The 21,830-nt window shown below is 41.8% G+C and overlaps 1 protein-coding gene across 1 annotated transcript in view; it reads right to left on the bottom strand.

Annotated features, from left to right (window-relative positions):
• Positions 1-21,830, bottom strand: part of Anapc1 (anaphase promoting complex subunit 1) — a 104,221-nt gene that overhangs the window by 2,895 nt on the left and 79,496 nt on the right. Inside the window, exons 36-47 of the mRNA XM_023717365.1 lie at positions 20,310-20,400; positions 20,163-20,216; positions 18,980-19,173; positions 16,795-16,881; positions 14,690-14,807; positions 12,109-12,186; positions 11,696-11,763; positions 10,441-10,579; positions 8,623-8,709; positions 6,307-6,402; positions 4,720-4,918; positions 733-867 (exon numbers count right to left, since the gene is read on the bottom strand). Coding sequence (XP_023573133.1) covers positions 733-867; positions 4,720-4,918; positions 6,307-6,402; positions 8,623-8,709; positions 10,441-10,579; positions 11,696-11,763; positions 12,109-12,186; positions 14,690-14,807; positions 16,795-16,881; positions 18,980-19,173; positions 20,163-20,216; positions 20,310-20,400 — 1,346 coding nt within the window. The remainder of the gene's footprint in view (positions 1-732; positions 868-4,719; positions 4,919-6,306; positions 6,403-8,622; positions 8,710-10,440; positions 10,580-11,695; positions 11,764-12,108; positions 12,187-14,689; positions 14,808-16,794; positions 16,882-18,979; positions 19,174-20,162; positions 20,217-20,309; positions 20,401-21,830) is intronic.

Below are 21,830 nucleotides of genomic sequence, written 5' to 3'. Positions count from 1 at the left end.
AACAAATCACTCGATTCATTAATGAACAGCATTGTGAATGTGATATAAATAAACACAGATATTTCAGATTCATTGTACTGGATAAACTGTGTATCAGTTTCCATATTCTACACAGTAAGTGCTAAAGTTAATTTTCTTATGCTCTATTATGAAAAAAATTAAACACAAAGTTAGGGAGCTGTTAACTGAAAAATTTTATGAAAATTAAGACTATATGTGATTTAAAAAAACAAAAAATAAAATAAAAAGTCAATACAGTCAATTAATATGAATATTTAGTTTACTAATATAGACTGGCTTTACAGCTCTGTGAAGAATTCATTTTTTTCTGAACACAGACAAAAGCTCATGCATATATAAAAAAAAATTTTTTTCCAGAATAATTTCTCAACAGTGACACAGAAGCACAAGTAAATCTAAAAGCCTCACTAGAGGGGCTGGTGAGATGGCTTGGTGGTCTAAAGCACCTACTTAGAACAAGCTAAGCTAAGCAAAACACAGGGACCAATCCCCCAGCACCACATGCCAGCCAGCCCCGCCCCCTGGTGGGCTGAGCTGGCCACACACACAATAAATAAATAAATAAATAAATAAATATTAAAAAAATAAAAAATTAAAAAAATAAAAATAAAAGCCTCACTAGAGAAAGTAACTTTAGAAATTCTTCCTGCAAGAAAATGGAGCACACAGACTCGTAAGACAGGCCCTGAAGGAGGACCTGGACGGCCTTACCTTCCAGTCCGAGGGGCAGTAGGTGCCGCGGGGCAGGCACCGAGTGGTAGACAAGGAAGCAGGCCAGCATGCTCAGCTGCGAGTCCTCGCAGAGCTGCCCACTGAGGTAGGAGTGCACACACTGGTCTCCCCCAGCTGCAAGGAACAGAGATGGAAGGAGTTGAACCAGGGAGGATAGATAGGACTGCAAGGCTCTGGGACGCCTCCTTTCTGTACTCTTTCATCAGGGACTTACTGGGCACTTAGTCTGCACCAGGTGGGCATGACACTGGGCGCTGTGGCTACTGTATGCATGGAGTGAGCCTGGTCACTGCAGGGGCGAGAGCGCTGTGGAGAGGGCTCATAACCAAGTAACCACAGGAGTGTGTAGCTACAAGCAGCACGGTGGTGTAGCGGAAAGCAGTCTCCCCAGACACCAGCTGAGCTACCCTTCCCTCCACTGGGGGACATCTGCCTTTGGTCCCAGGTTTGGGGCCAGGTTAGTCTTAGCAGAAGTTCTCAGGATTAAATGTGAATCACAACCCTCTGCAGGGCCGGTGATGACACAAGCTGGTGGTCACAGTCCAGGGTTGCCGATTAGGTGGACCTGGGGGAGAGCCAGAAAAGCTGCATTTCTAACAATTCTCCAGCACTATGCTGTTGCTCCACGAACTTAGAGAAGCACCAGCCTGGGGCAGTCAGAGCAATCCTGCTGCTCCTGACACAAGTCCTAGCCCAGGACAGGACAGGCAGACCTAAACCTCCAGCCCAAGACTATCACAGGAACGGATCGAGAAGCGTACACAAGACACAACTCGGGCTAAAGAGGAAGGAAAAGTTTGATGCCCTGTTTGCTCCTAGAAAGAAAATGTCCTCATTCCTGTATCACAGACTCTGGAAACAACTCCATCTTCCTCTGAGCACCACACAGAGCTTGGGCTGAGGAACAGCCTTGGCACAGTGTAACTGAGCCTCAGAGACATGGAGGGGGAGCCACAGGAGAAAGGAGCCCCTCTGGCCTGCCTTACCCATGACAGAAGCTTGTTTTGTCAGACTTCTACCGCTGGCAGACACAGGCATTTGAAACAGAAAAATAATCTGAGAGACAAGGGTGATGAGAAAGCTGCCTAGAGTTGAAAGCCTTGGCAACCTCTGAGAAGGGACCTGTAAACAAAGGCTGCGAGGATGAGGATGAGCTCACAGAGGAGTCTGACAGCTCAAAGCTTTGGGGAACTGGCAGGGCCATGTGGTCAGCATGGAGATGAAGGACCACAGGAGGCAGAGAGGAAAGAATGTCTGGCACTTCATGCCCATGCTAGGGCCACACGAGAAGTTTTATACACAAGTGAGTCAAAAGCTTTTGAAAAGGTTTATGCCAGGGTGGTCAGATCAACTGATTCTTTAAAAAATCACCCTGTCACTTGACCAGAGATATTAGAGAAGGGATAAGAATAAAAAGCAAGGAGGAACATAATAGTAGTTTTGTTCCACACACAAGTCATAAAATGTGGACATGTTTAAGAAATATTCGACTTAGACTGGCAACTACAGTATGGACTGGCTATTATAGGAGGGGAGAAGGAAATGAAGGATGACACCCAGAGGGCCAAGGAAAAAACTAGTGAAGCTGACTGAGACAGAATGGTCAGAACAGACACTAGTCTATGGGAAGAGGAAAGCATCAGGGGTTGGGAAGGCAGAAGAGGGGCGAGATGAAAGGAGGCAGGAAGAGAATCCTCAATGAGTAGCTGATTCTGAAGGAGAACACAGTAGCTCACTGACTTTCCTTGCCTCCTAGCCCCACGCCTCCTACCTCCTACAGACCGATCTCAGGGGTACTCTATCTCTGAGCTACAATCCCAACCCTTCCTATTTTTCATTTTCAGATAGTCTGAGGTTGCCGAAGCTGGGCTCAAACCTGCGATTCTCCTGCCTCAACCTACAAGTGCTGGGTACAGATATGTGCCACACCTGGCATTGTCAAAACAGCACTGTATCCCACCAGTGATGGCCAAGCAAAATGGTAAAATTTGAAAAATAATAGAGAGCTGCAATGGGTTAAGAGCCAGGTGGATTATGCATGGCAGAATGTTGGAAACTACTGAAGCTCGTTCATCAGCACTTTTTCTTTGCATCTGTGCTACATTTTATATAAAACTAAAAAGTTAGTAAAACATTTTAAAGTTCTTGAACTTAAAACCTACTTTCTATGCCCAGAATTACTGAGGAGACAGATGCATACAACATCTACATACCATGATAAATCTGCTGCGATGTCAGAGTTGAGAAGTGTAGTCTGGGTCAGTGGACCAAAAGGTCCACTGGGGCATTTGAGATTTTCGCTGAGGTAAAATACACCCAGCATTTTCTGATGTGGATATGCAGGCTCTCCACCCCCATGCCAAAGCCAGTAGCCAGTGCTTGTGAGAGTGGTGACCACTTACTTAAAAGAGTTTTTTCAAAAAGTGTTTTCTCACTAAAACTCAACACATTTTTGGTAAATCAGATTGGCAAGTCAAATTCAGTGCAGATGCGCAGTCTATTGGAATCCACAAATGGCCAACCACAAGATGCCAGGCAGGGAAACTGCGTGATTCTGAGCCTCTGCCTCAAGGCCCGCACCAGACTGCAAAGACCCCAGGACACAGTCCTCTCCCACAGCAAAGCTTTGCTGGGGTGAGCAAAGGCAGAACTGAAGAAAAAGAACCAAAGTCAATTAAATAAAATTTGTTCTCTAAAAATGAGAATAAAGGAGCCAAGGAGATGGCTCAGTGGAATAAGCACTTCCGTGGCAAGCACAAGGGCCTGAGTGCAATTCCCAGCTCTGCCAAAAGAAGAAAAAAAAAGGGAGAATCAAGTTGACTAGCAAAACAGTCACAAAATACATGATCTTGGGGCTGGGGATATGGCTCAGTGGTAGAATGCTTGCCTAGCAAGCTGGAAGCCCTGGGTTCAGTCCTCGGCACCAAAACAAAAAAACAACAAAAAAATCAAAATACGTGATCTTTTCAAATGCCAAGAGAAAAGGACCAATTAGACACTGCTGTTAGGTCTGAAATTGCTGCTTTCCATGTACAACTCCTACAGTCTGGTTCACAATTCAATTGTTTTCCAGTTTATTTCCTAGTATTTACAAGGAAGTAGTTTCTAGTTGAATTATATTTAAATGTTTAGGTGTTACTGATTATTAATGGCTTAGTAAGTCAATCGATAATTCCTACTAATGATACTATTAAGATTTGTATTTATCCAAAGCAGGTTACTCTGCATGAACTGAGAATGCAAAAATCAAGAGGCAACTACAGAAATCTACGCTAGACATGTGTAAAACTACATCCCCAGACACAGAAGGCCCCTCACTGCCCCCTTGAGTAGAATACTTGGACGAGTTAGGAGCAGATGAACACTGCCCTCAGGATCAGAAGGCAGCAATACTGGCAGAAGCTGCGCTGCATGTCTGAGGGCCTCAAGACAGACTCCGGGCTGGGGAAAGCACTGGCTTGGAAGGCCCTGGCAAGTGTGAGGCCTGGTAGGAACAGAAGAAACAGGAAACAAAGAAAGCATCTGTCGGGCTTGGTGCAGACAGCCACACCCAGAAGACAAAGGCACGGAAAAGCAACGCAATTTGATGGGATAGAAGATAAAACAGGGTCCTAGGGCCGGGGAGATGGCTCAGTGGAATAAACGCTTCCCTGGCAAGAGTAAGGGTCTGAGTTCAATCCCTGGTTCCGCCAAGAAAAAAAAAAAAAAAAAAAAAAAACAAGGTCCTAAAGTCAAGTGATTCTCTCTAAAGTTGAGTTGGATGCTTCTCTAAAGTTGAGTTGGATGCTTGAAAAAAAAAAAAAAAGATGCTTAAGTAGCTCATCAGAGTCTAATTCATCTCACTGGAAACACTAAATCTGCAGTCATTCTGGCTAATACTTGATTCCTCTTCCTTACCAATTAAATCTGAAAACAGCGCCTCCTGACCCAGTACACTCTGAAAACCCACAGGCACAACGCCCGTACCTTGCAGCCACTGGTCCAGGGTGTTGTCGATGGTGCACTTCACCACAGGGAGGAACTCAGAATTCATGAAGAGCCCTCGCTTGGGGTGGTTCTGCAGCCGCTCCTGATGACTTCGGGAGCTAAAAAACTCTAATACCAACTTTATCTGCCACAGTTCAGATGTTTCAGACATTTCTCTTCTTCCAAGTCTTCTTATAGCCTGGAGGAGGAAGGACAGCAATCCGCTTAGTGAAAGGGTTATGGCTTGCTGTTGCATAAGGAAGACCAACAAGGGGTCTGGGGATTCCCCCTGCACAGGAGCCATCTGCCACGCAGAGAAGCCCTTCCCAGTGCAAGTGCACGGCTCACTTCCTTTAATACAACCACACACAAGTGGCTTTCAGGCAAATGAGCTCGTTCTTAAGATGCGCAACAGATCAATATGAACAATCAGCACCACACAGGCTTACAGACAGCCACCTCTGGGAAACTCAGGCAGGGCAGGTGACGTGTAGGAATCAGGACAGCATCTGGGGGCAGAAGGCAAACAACACTGATCCTGTTGCTCTTGACAACTATCCACGAAGTGATCAAGGATGCAACTGGGGAGTGTCCGCCCAGAGACATGCCATGACTGCAAAGGGCCGGGGTGCAGGCGGCAAAGTCAGGAACTCTCACGGGGAACTGCAAAGCCCATACGTGGTTTGCGAGGAGCAGTGCCAGCACAGATAGCAGACTGAGACTGTCCCGCTGGGATGGATAGCAGGTTGAGACTTTCCTGCTGTTCCGGACAAAAACTGCATTCTAGACCCACTTGCTCATACTGGGCAATTGTTAATTCTTCCAATTAAGAATGCTACATAACACCACATGATGTTAGGTTTAAGGGAGTCACCCCCAAAGAAATAATATATTTTACAATTACATATTATTTCTTTGGCTTTAAATATGTAGTTCCAAATGCTGATCTTAAACGCCTATCACTTTCACTTGCTGAGATGTTTAAAACTACAGAACCTGTATCTTGCCTCAGAAATTCTGGTTGATCAGCTGGGAAGTTTTATTTGAGAACCAATATTTTAAGGTTCCCCAGATAAATCTGAGGCAGGTTTAGAAAACTGCCTTTGCTTAAGTGAAAATGTGGGTTGCAAAGATACAATACTATTAAAAAAGCCTGGGGGCCTGCCCCTTAGCTCAGTTCTTTAAGTGGCTGCTTCCACAAAGCAGTCAGGCTCAGGTTGCTGTGGTTCGATCCCCAGAACTCAAGCCAGCCAAACCTGCCCTGAAGGCATTCAGAGCAAAAAAAAAAAAAAAAAAGCTGTGCCTATTACTACCAACCCAAAGTGAATAAACCGGTTTGATCCTTCTGCAACCGTTCCAGGAAGGCACTTTGCCAGGAGAGGGGCAAGTGACCACTCAGGGGAGAGGGACTATGCTGCTCCCCCTAGACGGGGGAGGCAGAGAGTCGGTATGGAGACATCTAGATCTTCCAACTGGGACAGAGTGTCCCATTTAAGATTTCAAAAAGCAAAGAAGAAACTAAAAATCAGGTCATTTGAAACTCAGGATCAATCTCGTCAGAATTAGAACAGGGTTTTGGAATCATACCTGATCCATTGCTATGTACGCAGGCAGCATCTCCGGGGTCTCCTGAGTGACACATTCATAGAGTACTGAAGAAAACAGATCCAGAATTTCCTGTTTCTGTGGAAAATTGGAAGCATTTCATAGCGCATCAAAGCAGATTCCAAAATGAATTCAAGAAATAAGTGTATAACAAGCAGTGAGTGATATAAAACAGTCATCTCTTTTTTGTTTGTTTTTGAGACAGGGTCTTGCTGTATAATTCAGGCTGTCCTCAAACTCACAGCCATTCTGCCTCAGCTTCCCTAGTGCTGGGATTACAGGCATGCACCACCATGCCTGCCAGTAATCTCACTGAAAACAAATTCATACCACATGCAACGTTAAAGATTAAAAACAATAAAACTTCAATCCCAAGGGATAATTAAGGACAGTAAGTGCTGTGACAGGAATGAATAAAATGAACCAATAGGAAAGCCCAGAGCTGTCTCAGGTCAGGTTACCAAAAGCAGGGCCTGAAAAGGGAGCACAGCACCCACAAATCCAAAACAAGTCCAGGTAAAAAGGACAGGCACAGCTTTATCACAGGCCTGTGGCCTCGAGTGTGTGCTGTACCCCTCGCTAGCCTGTGGGCCCAGCATGTGACATCTCCGAGTGGCAGTTCCTCGTCTGTAAATCTGGAATAATAAAGCTCCAAACCACACTATCAAAATTAAGTGAGAGAATGACAGACAGCACTGAGCAAAGTGTAACTCTTATCGTGAAGAAACAACAGGAGAGCTCAGTGCACTGCTTAGGCAGGCTCAGGGACCAGGTTCCATCCTGAGTTCAATCCCTGGCATGCCGTGCCAGCCCTGCCCCTGGGGCACCCTGAGACAGAGACCGGGCACGGTGGCACAAGCCTGTAATCCCAGCACTTAGGAGGCTGAAAACAGGAGGATCACTACAAATTCCATCTGTGTAGTGAGACCCTGTAGACCCTATACTAAATATATTTTTAAAAAGGTCAATAGGAGAGGGAAGATTATTAACTCAGCCCTCAAAACAACACTGTAAAGAAGACTATATAATTTCATTTCTAGAAATGATGAAAGTACCACAGGAAGAGGTTGAGAATTTTTCCTAAAGCCACACACAGAGGCTTTCATCCTAGATTATGCCTCCTGTATCTATTCTCTCCCTGTGTGTACTGTGGATCAAACCCCAACAAGAACAATTGTACAACCAACTGAAAGGATTGCAACAGAAAGAGAAAACAAAAATGGTAAAATTATGTAAAAACAATAAAGGCAGTAAACACTGAAAGCATAAATCACTATAATGAGAACAAGAAACTCCCTCCCATCCACCAAAACTAATGTCTTTGACATTTGTAGTTGTTTCACTTATGAAGGAAGGTAGAAAGTTACTGAACTTAAGTTTTAAACCATAGAAATGTATACTTGCAAAAAACTCATCCATGCCTGGCAAGGGCCAGGTCATGAGTTCAATTCCCAATGCCAAAAAAAATTTTTTTGAAATATAAAATAAAATAAAAACAAGTTCTGTTCCTACAACTAAGTTTGTAAGTGAACTGATCAGTTAAGAAGGAACTGTACGCCTGTAATCCCAGCTCTTGGGAGGTTGTAAACAGGCAGATCACTACGAGTCTGATCTAGTAGTGAGACCCTGGACACCCTGTAGACCCTTCCTTAAAATACAAAAAAAAAAAAAAAAAGGAACTGTATATAGTATGTACATTACAATATTTGAAATGGTGAAAAGAAACTCCAGCTTGATGATTTTGCTTTTATTTGCACAACTTTTTTTTTTTTTTTTAATGTATTTTGTAAAAGGTCTCACTATGCAGCTCGGACTTATAGCGATCCTCCCGTTTTTGGCCTCCAGCGCCAGCATTACAGGCGTGCTGGGATTACGGTCGTGTCGCCAGCTCAGTGCACCCAGGGGTGGAGCCAGCACAGCACATGGCTGCATAACTCCTATATGCAGTACTATAATATATAGCAACATAAAACTACAGTAATATACAATATAATCAGCAAAAATTACAGTACCTTACAAACAAGTTGTAAAGTACAAAAAAAGAGGTTCTACAAACAAGATGCATATGTTTAGACAAGATATCATGTCTACATCTTGTACTATGAATAACTACAATGAAGACAATATGCAATGTATTAATTATTGTAACTGTTCTACTAACCTGTTTTGAAACTGGCTCGTTATTTCTTTCTCAATAAAAATAATTTTTAAAAAATGTATACAACTGTACCAAAAAAAGTCCAAGCAACAGGTTGAAGTACAGTGGGTCATTAAACGAGGAATATCGGTCATACTTACCTGACCCATGTTCACAGTCGGTTTGCAGAAATACTCAGCAAATGACAAAAGCGCTGGATCAGAAGTGAATGCTGAAATTGTTTCTGGCTAAAAAAAAAACACAAAGCACAAGCACGTGAGGTAAGAAAAGACTACTCATGGACCTGCTCCAACTGCCATGCCCAGCCAAGCAATGCGACCCCTCCCATAAAATGCACCCACAAGCCAAAGTGCATAAGCTTGCTAGAGCTCTACCCCCTGCTCAGCTAGGTTATACGAGCCTGTCATCAAGAGCCAATAAAACACAGGCCTTCTTTCTCATACAGCTTATCCAAGAAAGACTTTCTCCTTCCCTCAAAGACTATCTAAAAACCTTCTGGAAAATACAGCTATTAAAGGACACTATGGACAATGCAGTGTCCTTCAGTAAGCCTACCACAAAAGGACAAACAGCCTATATGGCCACAGACACGAGGCCTTGGAATAATCAAAATCATAAAGGAAGAAAGCAGCCCAGCAGCCTCTAGGCACCAGGAAAAGAAAAAGTGGAAGTTAGCATTTAATGAGGACAGAATTTTAGATCTATAACATGCAATAGCTCTAGAGATGAAACTACTGATAGCTGCACAATGGTGTTGATGGAGACAGTATCTATCAGTGGAGACAGTAAATGTTATATCATGTGTATTTTACTAATAAAGAATTTGGAGAAAAACTCCAGAATACCACTTAAGTTCAAGTCTAAAAATGGAATATGAAGATATTACTATTTTCTACTGAGGTTTTCTTTTAATTTCCAAACTCCCAACAAACAGGAAATCAATATTTTCATTTTTAATTAAAAATAAAAATGCTCGGTGCTCAGGGGACACCAAGGCCTTGCCCATGCTGGCAGCCGAGAGCTCACCACCGAGCGCAGCCCCAGCCACCTTCTAATTTTTACTCGCCCTCCCTTTTCACATGCAAGTCTAAAGTCATCTATCTTCTTTACAAACTAGAATAGTCTTTGGGATGGGGTTTCATCTTTAAAAGCAGTACTGCTAACTTAAGTTAAATTCTGTTGAAAAATGCTTCAAAAGTATTTTATAGACACCCACTAAAAACTGCCAAACAAAATCCACAGATGTCAACGCTGAGCATATTTATAGATTAAATTCTGTAACTATTAGAAAGGTGTGACCATTAGTAACTGACCTAAAATGGAATGTGAATTAATTACAATATACAGCCGTGTCCTACTTAGAATAAAGAAGCCACAGCAGTCCTCTGGCTGCCCCAACGGGTCCCTCTGCCACACCTCTACTGCATGTACCTAGGATTCTGACTGCTTTACAGAGACATCTTCAGCAAGCAAACTTGAGTTTAAATTCAGAAATTTTAATGCCAGATCACAGAACATAGTTTTTAGTGTGAGAAATTTCAGTTCAAAGGAACAAACTTTGTTCACTGCCATGTTGACAAACACGATGCAAATAGTAAACCAACAATCCATCACTCCACCTTTACCAAGCTCAAGAGACTCACTGATGGTTTAAACCGGAAGTTATGAAGTGCTGGACTGCAAAAATGTTTTTCTATTTTTGCTATAAAGTAGCAAATTTTCACTGAGTTGAGAGGAATAAGTAAGACTTAGCTGTTTTGGAAGCGTTAAGACATTGTGAGCATTCTCCCCTTTACACATCAGTCCTACTTAAGAGCACTGGCGGACTGTTCCTACTTTGTTATGCTGCCACATAAAGGGAGCCAAGGTCAACCAGGCTTTACAGCCTGTAACAGTAAGAGAGGAAGCGAGTGAGACCTGCAATCACTGCCTCTGAGTTTTTCACCAGTCAACCCTACCTTGAAAGCCCGAGCTTCAGAGTTCCTGTTGGCAACAGTCTGGGCCAACAAGCTTTGCCACCCCATTGGATCCTCTTTGTAGGACAGCTGCCCTGCCCTGAGCTTAACGTATAAAACACCATCCTTAGAAAGAATGGACCTGAAAGAGAAAATACGAGAGCGATATTGCAATGTATACAGGAGAGAAAGTCTTGGCTATTCTCCATTAAAGCATGTGATTATCTCCTATATAAAACTAAGCCAGCCCTTTCAAGAAAGCTTCAAATAATGTTCCACCTTTCTTTCATATCCGACTCAGTATGTGTTGAATGACAAGATATTCTGACTACCTTCTCAATATGAGCTTCAAAAGGAGCATTTATCTAACACTGTTTGCTTTTCCCTACAGTCCCGGGAACTGTGCGTAGGACAGAGACATAAATATGTAGTAACTGGTCTGCAGCAGAAAAGAAAGAATGCTGTGAATCTAAAGACCGAATCACACAGAAATCAGCTATTATACAGCGTGTGCAACACTTATAAATTGGAACCACACTGTAAAAACTTTCACATTCTCATTAAACTTTCTAGAAATGTAAAGGTAAAATTTACATACTATCTAAGGTACCATACTAACACACTAATTACTTTCATATGACTATTTGAATGTAAAAGCAATCTATTATAATCTTAAAATGAGAACATTCTAACAAAAGAATAGTGTACAAAAGGTGTGGTTTAAAGACATCAGTTGTTATAATAAAGTCCCATCATGTACATACACACCAGCACTACCTTCTTAAACCAGATCTTATATTTCTATACCAGACAATTTCATTTTCTGTCTCAAATTATATCAGCTCAAATTCTTAAATGAATAAAGGTAAACATTTAGGATTTAATTTGCAAATTAAAACTTTCATTTACATCTCTTGACCACCATCGTGAATGAGGCCAGCAAGTGACAAGCAGCCCTCTAGACAATGATTATAACTCGGGGCTGGTGAGATGGCTCAGTGGTCTAAAGCACCTACTTAGAACAAGCTAAGCTAAGCAAAAACACAGGGACCACGGTTCAATCCCCAGCACCACATGCCAGCCAGCCCCCACCCCCTGGTGGGCTGAGCTGGCCACACACACACACACACACACACACACACACATACACACACACAAATAAATAAATAAATTTAAAAAAAAAATGATTATAACTCATACCTCCCCAGATACTTCTATTAACCTCATAGAAGGCACATGTGCGAAAGTCAATACTTACTTCAAGTGTTGGGGTCCCTTGCTTAAATCTATGAGCAGTTCCCAGTATCTTGGGCCTTTAACTTTAATCTGCCAAGATAAAAGTGAACACAGTCAACCCTAAACTGAAACATTAGCCTGACAAAGTGAAACCCGGGCCTCTCACAGGAAGTAACAGCTGGAAAGAGATGCAGAGAGGTTAACAAGATCCATTTGACAAAAAATCAAGTCAATCCTTTCTGAACACACCCAACATCTCAGTAAGGATCTTCAGGACAAGACCTTCTCTCCTCCTCCTGACTTTCCTCCTGCTGTTGCTTTCCTGTTTTCTACCTAACAGAGGCTTCCACACAGCTATCGTTAAATGTCTAAAGTCGTGATACTTCCACTTCAATTTACGACTTGGACAGACCTCCCTAAGTCCCTCCAACTTACCTGCTTTAAAAGGTGGAGTTCTGGAAGAAGAGTAGGAGCCATCAGTTCTTCTTTGGTTTGTTCGTACCACTGAGTGCCCTTTACAAAGGTGAAGGACAGTCACAGTTTACTAGGTGGTCAGCGGAAACCATAACACTCCACACCTTCCCACCCCCACAGTTTGTAGATTGTTCAGAGGCATAAATCACCCAGTAACTGGCTCACCAGTAAGTTCTTTCTCAGGCCAGCAGTCCTGGGAGCTGCCCTTGCACAGCCTCTGATGCATGCACGTTTCTTCTCTGCTGAGAACAGGCCCTGCTCTCCTGGCAATTCTCAGCCCTGAGTCTACCATGACAGCTGCCCCAGCCCCAGAGCTGGACACTGGCTCTTCTAGGAGTACTCCACACTCCACACTTCCAGGTTTCACACTCCATTCTCCCCCTAGCTCCCAATGTACAGAAGTTGCGTAAGGAGTATGAAAATGTCACCTCATTTTTGTACCTGAGGCTGGCAGAGTTTTGATACACAAAGGGCACTTCACAGTTTGCTGGAGGATGGATACATGACTAGTGATCTATTTGTATATCTAAATAAAAGATCTCTCAACAAATACAAATCTAAGAATAGTTTTAACTAGGGCTAGAGAGATAGCTCAGTAGAATAAGGGCCTGCCTGGCAAGCCTGCCTGTTCAATTCCCAGTAACACAAAAAAAAAAAAAAAAAAGAAAGAAAGAAAGACAATAGACTGGGCGTGGTGGCAAGCACCTGGAATACCAGCTCTTGGGAGTCTGTAAACAGGTGGATCACTACTAGTCTGATCTAGTAGTAAGACCCTGAACACCCTATAGAGCCTTTCCAAAAAAAAAAAAAAGTTTTAATTCAACTAGTAAACTAGTTTTAAAATACCACTATCAGCCATATAATACTATCAGTATTAGATACTATGATCCATATAAAATTACCAGGAATGTTTTCAAATTATAAACTTTAGAGACAAAAGAACAGCAGATGATGCCTAAATAATTATACCCATAGACTATAAATGAGTCTCAAGGACCTAGTGTTGTAGGCAGCTGAGTTAGATAAAAATATAGACAAGTCAGACAGGGCCAGGCCCTCGAAGGAGATAACACAAAAGACAAGATACCTTACAACTGTGGGAGGGGCGGATGCTCCTGCTGTGAACCAGACCTAAAGGCCAAACACACGCTAACCTCCCGAAAGATTAACACCCAGGATTGATATTCTAAATAGGTATCAATCATCTTGAAAGAGCCCAAGTCAGTCACTAGCCCAACCCCCAACAGGAAGAGACCCTATCCTATATTCATGCCCTCTTACTCCGGGACTCATTTCCCCATTTGGTCCTGGGCGTAATCAACTTTACCCGAGCATTGGTGCTTGTAATCCCATTGGTTGACCATAGTTTTGTCCCACCCCACATCCACCTAAGCGAGTTCCCATTCTCTCCACCTTAGTCCTGCATGGTTTTACACTATAAAAGTCCCTGCAAGAGACAGCTTCTGGGAAACTACCGGCTCCAGCCCTACTCTCTCTCTCTCTTTGGAAAGGACCTTTCCTTATCTCAATAAATATATTCAGCTCATAACCTGCATTGTTCCTAAAATTCATTCTTTGGTTTTAGAGAACATGAACTCGTGCAGGTCAGATCAGATCGCTTTTCCCTATGTCATTTGGAGGTTTCCTGTATCTTTGGAGGTCACCCACCCAAGATCAGTTTTTCTCCCTGTATCACTAGCAGATTATTCAAGAACTCAACTGTATATGACAGTATATTAGACAATATTATTGAGATATTGTTATGGTTTGCGTCTAGATGCCCCCATTATGGTATGTGTCTAGTTGTCCCCCCAAAGCCTCATACAGCCATGGGGTGGCCTCTGGAATTTGTGACTGATTCTTGATCCAATGCTGGGATTATGGGTGTGAGTGCCCTGGAGCAGATATTCTGCATTATCAGGTAAGGAGGGGAGAGCAGCTAGCTAGCTGCCAGAGCTGCTGCCACTCCCTTTGCTCTCTGCCATGTGCCACTCTGCCTTGGAGCCAGCCGAGTATGACTGAAACCTCCAGTAACTGTGAGCTAAGTACACCTTTCCTTCCTTAAGTTTGGGTATTGGGTATTTGTCCCAGCAATGAGAGAGGAGTGACCAAGAAATAATCCACAAAGCCTCACACAGTTGTGGGGCAGGATTCTAAAGTTTTTGATTGACTCATGGTCCAATGCTGGGATTATGGGTGTGAGTGCTGCACTGGCCCAGGGGCTGGTAGCCTGAATGCAATACGAGGGAAAGAGACTCGCTCTCTCTGCTCCTCCCTTTTGTTCTTGTTGGGTTTTTTTGTTGTTTTCCAGCCTCTATGAACTTTTCTACCATGTTCGACTCTGCCTTAGAACCAATTGAGTATAGACTGAAACTTCCACAAACTGTGAGCTAAATAAACCTCTCCTTCCTTAATTTTGTACATCAGGTATTTTGTCTCGACAAGAAAAAAGTAACCAAGACAGATATTCCAACCTGCAAAGTTGAGTGATAATAAAATTACAAAAAAATGACAGGAAAAAAAAAATGACAAGAAGAGTTACCTTGTAGGTGACTTCTAGGAGGGCATAGCATGGCGTGTTTGTATCCACATCCACAGGCACCAGGAGCCTCGGTTCTGCAGCCAGGACATAGAGGTGACGGAGAGCCTGGAGATGATACCTGGGCACAAAAATACAGCGAGGAGGTGACAACAGCTGACGCGAGCGTGAGCTTTGCAACCTGGCATTTCCTACAGGACACTAGAGAACAGAAGCCAAAGCAGTAGCTGTAAGTCAACAGCAATCCTGAAGATCACAGGTTCAATAAAAGGTAATGCAGAAATCCTTTTAAAAAGTATTTTGTGACCTCTGATTAAGAGTTTCTTTGCCTGAGTTCTCTTAAGTTTTACAGGAAAGTGAAAAGCAACTTAAGGTGAAAAACTTTACTAATCAGTTGACTGCTAATAAAATCAGACCTTCTGCTGGATACAGGCATCTCAGGAATGTACTTTAAGTTTTGGTTTTGGTTTTGGTTTTCTGAAGGGTGGACCACAGGAGAAGGAGAAAGGGCTGTGTTCACACAGAAAAGCTCCTCTAGGTTTACCTCCATGCACCTGAGTACCCACATGCATGCCCCTAAACTATGTAACAAAAACTGATAGGGTGAGATGATAGTATATGTATGTATATGTGGACTTTTGAGCTTTAAAAAACTTTTTAAACTTTAAAATTTATATTTTAGAATGTAAACATACAAGTTTTTATATTTTTGATCCCATAAAAGATAAAGCCAGAAAAGTGCCTGCCTGGCAAGCGCAGGGTTCTGAGTTCAATCCCCGGTACCACAAAAAAAAGTCAGACTTCAATTTTTTTTAATAAATTGTTACAAAGAATAATCTCCCTCTTCCCACCCAAGTCTATCCACTCTTATAAATCTTACTAAAAGTAAAATCAATAAAGGTAAAAAAAAAAAAAAAAAAAAAAAAAAATGTTTATAAATTCTAGGGAGATTCTTGACATTAATCATCTCATTGCTTTGTTGAAATAGTAGACCAGGCCAGGTATGACAGCAAGCACCTCTACCCCCAGCACTCCAGACGCTGAAACAAGAGGATTACCAAAAATTCGAGGCCAGCCTGAGCTGCACAGTGAGTTCAAGACCAGCCTGAACTACGTAGCAAGAGCCTGTCTCAAAAAACAGACAAACAAACAGCACAAGGTCTGGAGTCCAACACCCGGGACCAAAACAAACAAAACTGAACTAAACCTACTAACACTAGGGCCAGCAATACACAGGTGTAGTGCTCTACCTAGGTCATAACTGACTCTAACAACTCAAAAACACTCTTGCTAATGGACAGGCGTTGAGGCCACATGTCAGGGATGAAGTAATTTAACAAGAGCACTTAGGCTCCACCTGTTACCCCAGATCGGGCCATCCTCCCTCCACGCCACATACACAGGACACTGCAGTTTAAGTGACACCTACTTGCTGCAATCAGCACTCAGGTTCTTCCCTCCTAGCGTGAGTGCTGCTGACCCTGCTCTGGGCAGAAAACCAGGTTCGTCCACTAAGCACGCTGTTGGTGAGATATCACTTAGGATGAGCTATTTTCTTTCCTTCCCCCATAAAACTTCATGGTCATCTACACTATCTGAGTGCTTCTAAAGGGTTGAGGTCCAATCGCTCACTGCCACTTCTACAGTACATGGGAGTTTTTGTTGCACCTTGCTTTTCTCGGCTCTTCTATGTCACATACACAAAATATCTCAGTATGTTTTATAAAAAAGAAAACTTTATAAAACTTTGTAAAAAAGAAACTGCCACTAAATCAGATGAACTTTTCTCTTGGCATTATTACAGTGAAAAAGGTATCTTCTTGAATTTCCTCTGATGACTATCGTTTCATCAGCAAATCTGAGCCTAGAGGTAACCCTACTTGGCCTACTTCTCAACCCAGAGCAGTTCCACAGATTTCAGAATGGTGTACACAGGTCAGGCATCAGAGTGCAAAGCTCTCCTCCAATCTTAGAGAAACTTCAAAGATTTTCCAGGAAGATAACTAAGTTCAAGAACAGTTTAAAATGCTAACCTGGAAATGGGTTCATAAAGCCAAATGATGACCAGATTATCCCCTTGGAGAACCCGAGAAACCTCACAGACTCACCGATTGTCAGTGCTGTGAGCCGGGAAGTGTGGGTACAGGGCACAGAGAAGAGCGGCGATGGAAGAGTTCGACGTGCTCAGAGAGTATCTGTGGAGCAGAGGTGGGAGGCAGGGGTCACTACTGCTGTGCGTACTTCCAAGTCATTCTTTAGAACCAGAAAATGGGGGCACTGATAAGTACAGATGTGTCGACAGTGAGACATTTCAGGTCATCTGCTTTTTAAGCAGAAAGACGATGCCATGACTGTTGAAAGTTTAATTCCTAAATTAGTAGGGTTTTAACCTAAAATAGGGTAATAGTGAGGACCATGAAGACACCCTAGAAATTATACACAACGAAAGTCCTGCATGAAGTATGTAATCTTATTCCAGTTTGTGACTTAAAAATACAAGGTCTTTTATTAAGTGTCCTAAGTGTTTTTTTTTTTCTGTTTCTGTAAAGCATGATTATTCCATTAGAATGATGTGAGTAGGGGCCGGAAAGCTGGCTCAGTGAAATAAGTGCTTCTCTGGCAAGTGCAAGGGCCTGAGTTCAATCCCCAGTTCCACCAAAAAAAAAGAATGATGGGAGTAAATGGAAAAGGCAAAAGTTACCATTAAAAAGTTATAACAAATGTACAACAATTAAGTCTCTAAATCATTTTTTCTTATCAATAGGTTACTTTTAGACCAGGCCTGGTGACACACACCTATAATCCCAGCACTTGAGGCAGGAAATTTGCTGCAAGTTCAAGGCCAGCCTGGGCTACATAGGGAGTTCAAGGCCAGTCTGAACTACATAGCAAGACCTTGCCTCAAGAAACTGAAAAGAAAAAAAGATACTTCTTTCTACAAAGGTCATACTCACTTTTGAAAAATTCTTTTGAAATTTTCTTTGTTTTGTTTTTTTTTGTATGTGTATGGCACTGGGGGTAGAGTCCAGGGCCTTCACCCTAAAGGCATCCCCAGTCCTTTATTTATTTATTTATTTATTGGCGGAACCAGGGATTGAACTCAGGCCCTTGCACTTGCCAGGGAAGCGCTTATTCCACTGAGTCATCTCCTCTTTCTTTTGAAATTTTATTAGTCTATTTCCTTAATAAATTTAAGTAAACAGGTAATTCAGTATAAAGGTCTACAGTATAAATAAGAATTTATCACTCAGCATATACATTCATTCAGTTAATGAGTTGAGAAGAAATTTTAAGATCTAAGCAAAGAAATGCATCTATTTTGGCACAGACCATTCTCTCTCTGTCTTTTAATATATCAAAACTAAGAATGCTAAGGCATCAATGTTAGAAATGGGGATTAAGCATAATGGTACAGGAAGCACTGTAACTTTAACTGACATCAGAGTGGAAACATAACCACTTAAAACCTGATAATCGGGGCTGGTGAGATGGCTCAGTGGTCTGAAGCACCTACTTAGAACAAGCTTAGCAAAGCACAGGGACCGCGGTTCAAACCCCCAGCACCACATGCCAGCCAGCCCTGCCCCCTGGTGGGCTGAGCTGGCCACACACACACACAAATAAAATAAAAAAACATTTAAAAAAAAAAAAAACCTGATAATCACTGAAAAGGGAGTAGCAGAGTGGGAAAAAGTCTATTCAACACAAAAGAATGGGGAGAGTCACACCACAGGGAATGATGAAATGATTGATAGTACTAATAACTTACAGGAGTTTTACCAAAAAGAAAAAAAAAGTTCAGAAACACTTAATGGAGTTTTTGGTAATATTTCTTTAATTGTTCTTAATTCTAAACAATTTTAAAAAGATAATCCCACAAAAATGTTTAGAAATGCACACCTTCCTGATACCTTTGTTTTGTATTTCTAGAATTGTGAGCCCCAACAGTTTGAGGGGAGCCATAAGCCTCTATGACTTGCCAAAGCTGGAGCAGCCGACCAGTCATGTGTGCCAGAGCTAAATTAGGGAGAGAATGCATCACATTCACGGACAGGAACTCACTGCTGAGACACATTTAAATTCCCCTCAAACGGAAGTCCAGAATCAGTCCGATTCCAATCAGTACTCTGTCAGGGTGTTTGGTATAGAAAAAGACAAATTCCAATATTTGAATGTAAATGCAAAGAACTAAGAACAGAAAAATCATGCTTTTGAAGAAGCAAACCCAGGCTACTTCTAGAGATCTCACTCAAAATGATTTTCTTGAGGGAAAAGAAGCACATATCCATTTACCTTCCTCCTCCCAAAAACAGAAGTCCGAGGGCCATGTGGTGAGCCAAGTGGAAACCATAGTTCATCTCACCACCTGTTTTCATGTGCAAGAAACGACAGAGCTGCAACACCTTCAGGTTCCCCGAACCAGCCATCACCATGGCAAGTGACAGCAGCACCACACTCAGGCAGGTCTCCAGGTTATAAGGACCTGTCTGGAAACAGAAAAGACGACATCGCTGTCACTGCTGCTGTATTTCCATGTGCCAAAGCTAAATCAGTCATCCTATGATTGTGGGTTAAAAATATCGATCAAAACAACCATTTTCCCTGCTTATAATAGATATATAGTTCAGTGTGGAAAATTCAAAAAATCAAGTATCAAGAAGAAAATAATCACTTGGCATTCCACTACCCAATAAGAACTAGTAGTAACATTTTAGATTTCTTTTTCTCTTATTTTTTTCCTATACATCCACCTTTTTTCAAATGAAACTGAGGAAATACTATGCATAATATTTCTAGCCTTTTATTTTTATTTATTTTTTTTTTTTTTTGGTTCCTCGAATGCCTTCAGGGCACTTTTGGCCAGCGGGAGAGTTGTGAGGTTCGAACTCCAGCAACCTGCGGCTGACAGCTTTGTGGAAGCAGCCACTTAAAGGACTGAGCTAGGGCCAGGCCCCCTGGCCTTTTAAACAGCTTATAATCTTCGTGAACAAAAATTTCAAGGGACCCAAATGTGTAAGGATGCTTGGACATTCCATAATCAATCTTATTTGACTTTGAGAACTTTTTCTAATTTCCCATGTTATAAATAGCTTCACTTAACAACTTTCCTGTCATCAAGGCCACACTGGTTCAAGAGCAACTGAATCTTCATTAAGTATTAGTTTTTCTTTTTCTTTTAAAGGAAACTCCTGCCATTCAGTACTGAGACAGAACAACATGAAGTATGACAATCCCCGAATGTTACAGCCTTTCTTAGTTGTTCTCTAAGAGAAAGAGTCAGACAGCCATACATACCTCAAGACTCACATTACCACTTCATTAACATCCCAGAGCAACAATAGAAAGTAAGCTTCTGTGTCAGGTCTCCCATTTTAAAGTCAAACAGCAGAGTTGTTTGATAACATAGAAGTAACTGAGTTATCAGTGAATTTTCACGTTTTATTTTATTCACAAGATGAATTATAAAAAGACTTACTATGGAAGCATTAGGTGCAGACAAATAAGTCATAAAATCTTTTGCAAATTTATGCTGGAAAAACAAAAGAAAAAAAATACCAAAGTTAAAAGATGCACCTTAAGACTTTGGTGAAAACAGAACAATGTAAACCAAGATACTTCTTACCAAACAGTTAAATGCTGATAAGTTTTCTGAGCCAGCAAATCGAAAACCCAGAGACAAACAGGCTCCTGCGATTATGTAGACATGCGCTTGCCTATAAACAGGTTATAAGAAATTTAACACTGTTATTATTTTCTTTAAAATTCATTATCTAATATACTGGGTTGAAAATAATAAATATTCCTGTTCTATGAACCTGTTTTATGTCCTTCTGGTCCAGGGTGGCTTGAACCAATCAGCAGATTTCTGTACATTTTTATTTTTAGCAACAGCACTATGTGGCCATTACCTAAGTCTTGAGTACATTGTTTCATATGTTCCACAAAGATAATTTTTAAATTGCTATTAATTTTTTTTAATAGGAAAGATAAAATAGGGGGAAGTACATGCTAAATCTCCAATAGTGTTTGCTCAGGACAAGACTCTATTCACTTAGGTACACATGCACCCTGAGACCCCATTTTGAAGTGAAAGAAATGTTCAAATATTGCATTGTTTGTTTCTTTTTTTTTTTTTTTTCTTTTTTTCCACTACTGGGGCTTGAACTCAGGACCTTGTGCTTGGCAGGCAGGAGCTTATGCTGCTAAGCCATCTCCTCAGCCCCTGCATTGTTTCTTTTTCAGTTCTTGACAAATCAAAAATGTAAGTAAGGACCAAAATGGATGACAGATAGTGGGAAGCAGGAAGAAAACGTTCAGATGGGAAGGGAACATGGGAAGGGGAACAGGGAAAGAATGGAAGGGAAAAGGAAAAAAAGAACAAAAAGGAAAACAGGGAAACCGTTTTGGTAAACAAGGAGAGGAAGAAAGGTTGAGAGGGAGAAGGGGTAAATGGGAGAAAAGGAAGAACCAAGATATATTACATGCAGGCAGAAAGTCCCACTGACGAATGTGATCATTATACATATCAAAGTACACCAAGAAAAAGAATTTTCTTAAAAAATTGGGGGAAAAAAACCTCTACATTCAGACTGCTTTAAAAATAACAAAAAGGGAGCAAGGAAGATAGCTCAGCAGTCTAAGCACCTGCCTATCAAGTACAAGGACCCAGGTTCAATCTCAGTTACCGCATGCCATGCCAGCCACCGAGAGCAGGCGTGGTGGCACACACCTGTTATCCCAGATAGCTAGCTAGCTTGATTTTTTAAAAGACAAACATTTTTTTTAAATAAATAAAAGGGCCAGGGAGATGGCTCAGTGAAATAAGCGCTTCCTTGGCAAGCACAAGGGCCTGAGTTCAATCCCTGATTCTGCCAAAAAATAAATAAATAAATATCAAAAAGGGCTAAGGATACAACTTAATGGTAAAGCACTACCAGTACAAGGCTCTAGGTTCAACACTATAATAACAACAACAAAACTATGGTAACAATAAGCCAACCTAAGAATAATCTGATAAACAGTGGTCAGAAAAATGGAGATTAAGAATTACTTGTAGGCCAGGGAGATGGCTCAGCAGAATAAGTGCTTGCCTGGCAAGCACAAGGGCCTGAGTTCAATCCCCGGTTCCGAAAAAAAAAAAAAA

This window comes from Octodon degus, unplaced genomic scaffold (assembly GCF_000260255.1).
Source record: "Octodon degus isolate 3935 unplaced genomic scaffold, OctDeg1.0 scaffold00052, whole genome shotgun sequence".
Lineage (NCBI taxonomy): Eukaryota > Metazoa > Chordata > Mammalia > Rodentia > Octodontidae > Octodon > Octodon degus.
This window is presented reverse-complemented; position numbering and strand designations above follow the sequence as displayed.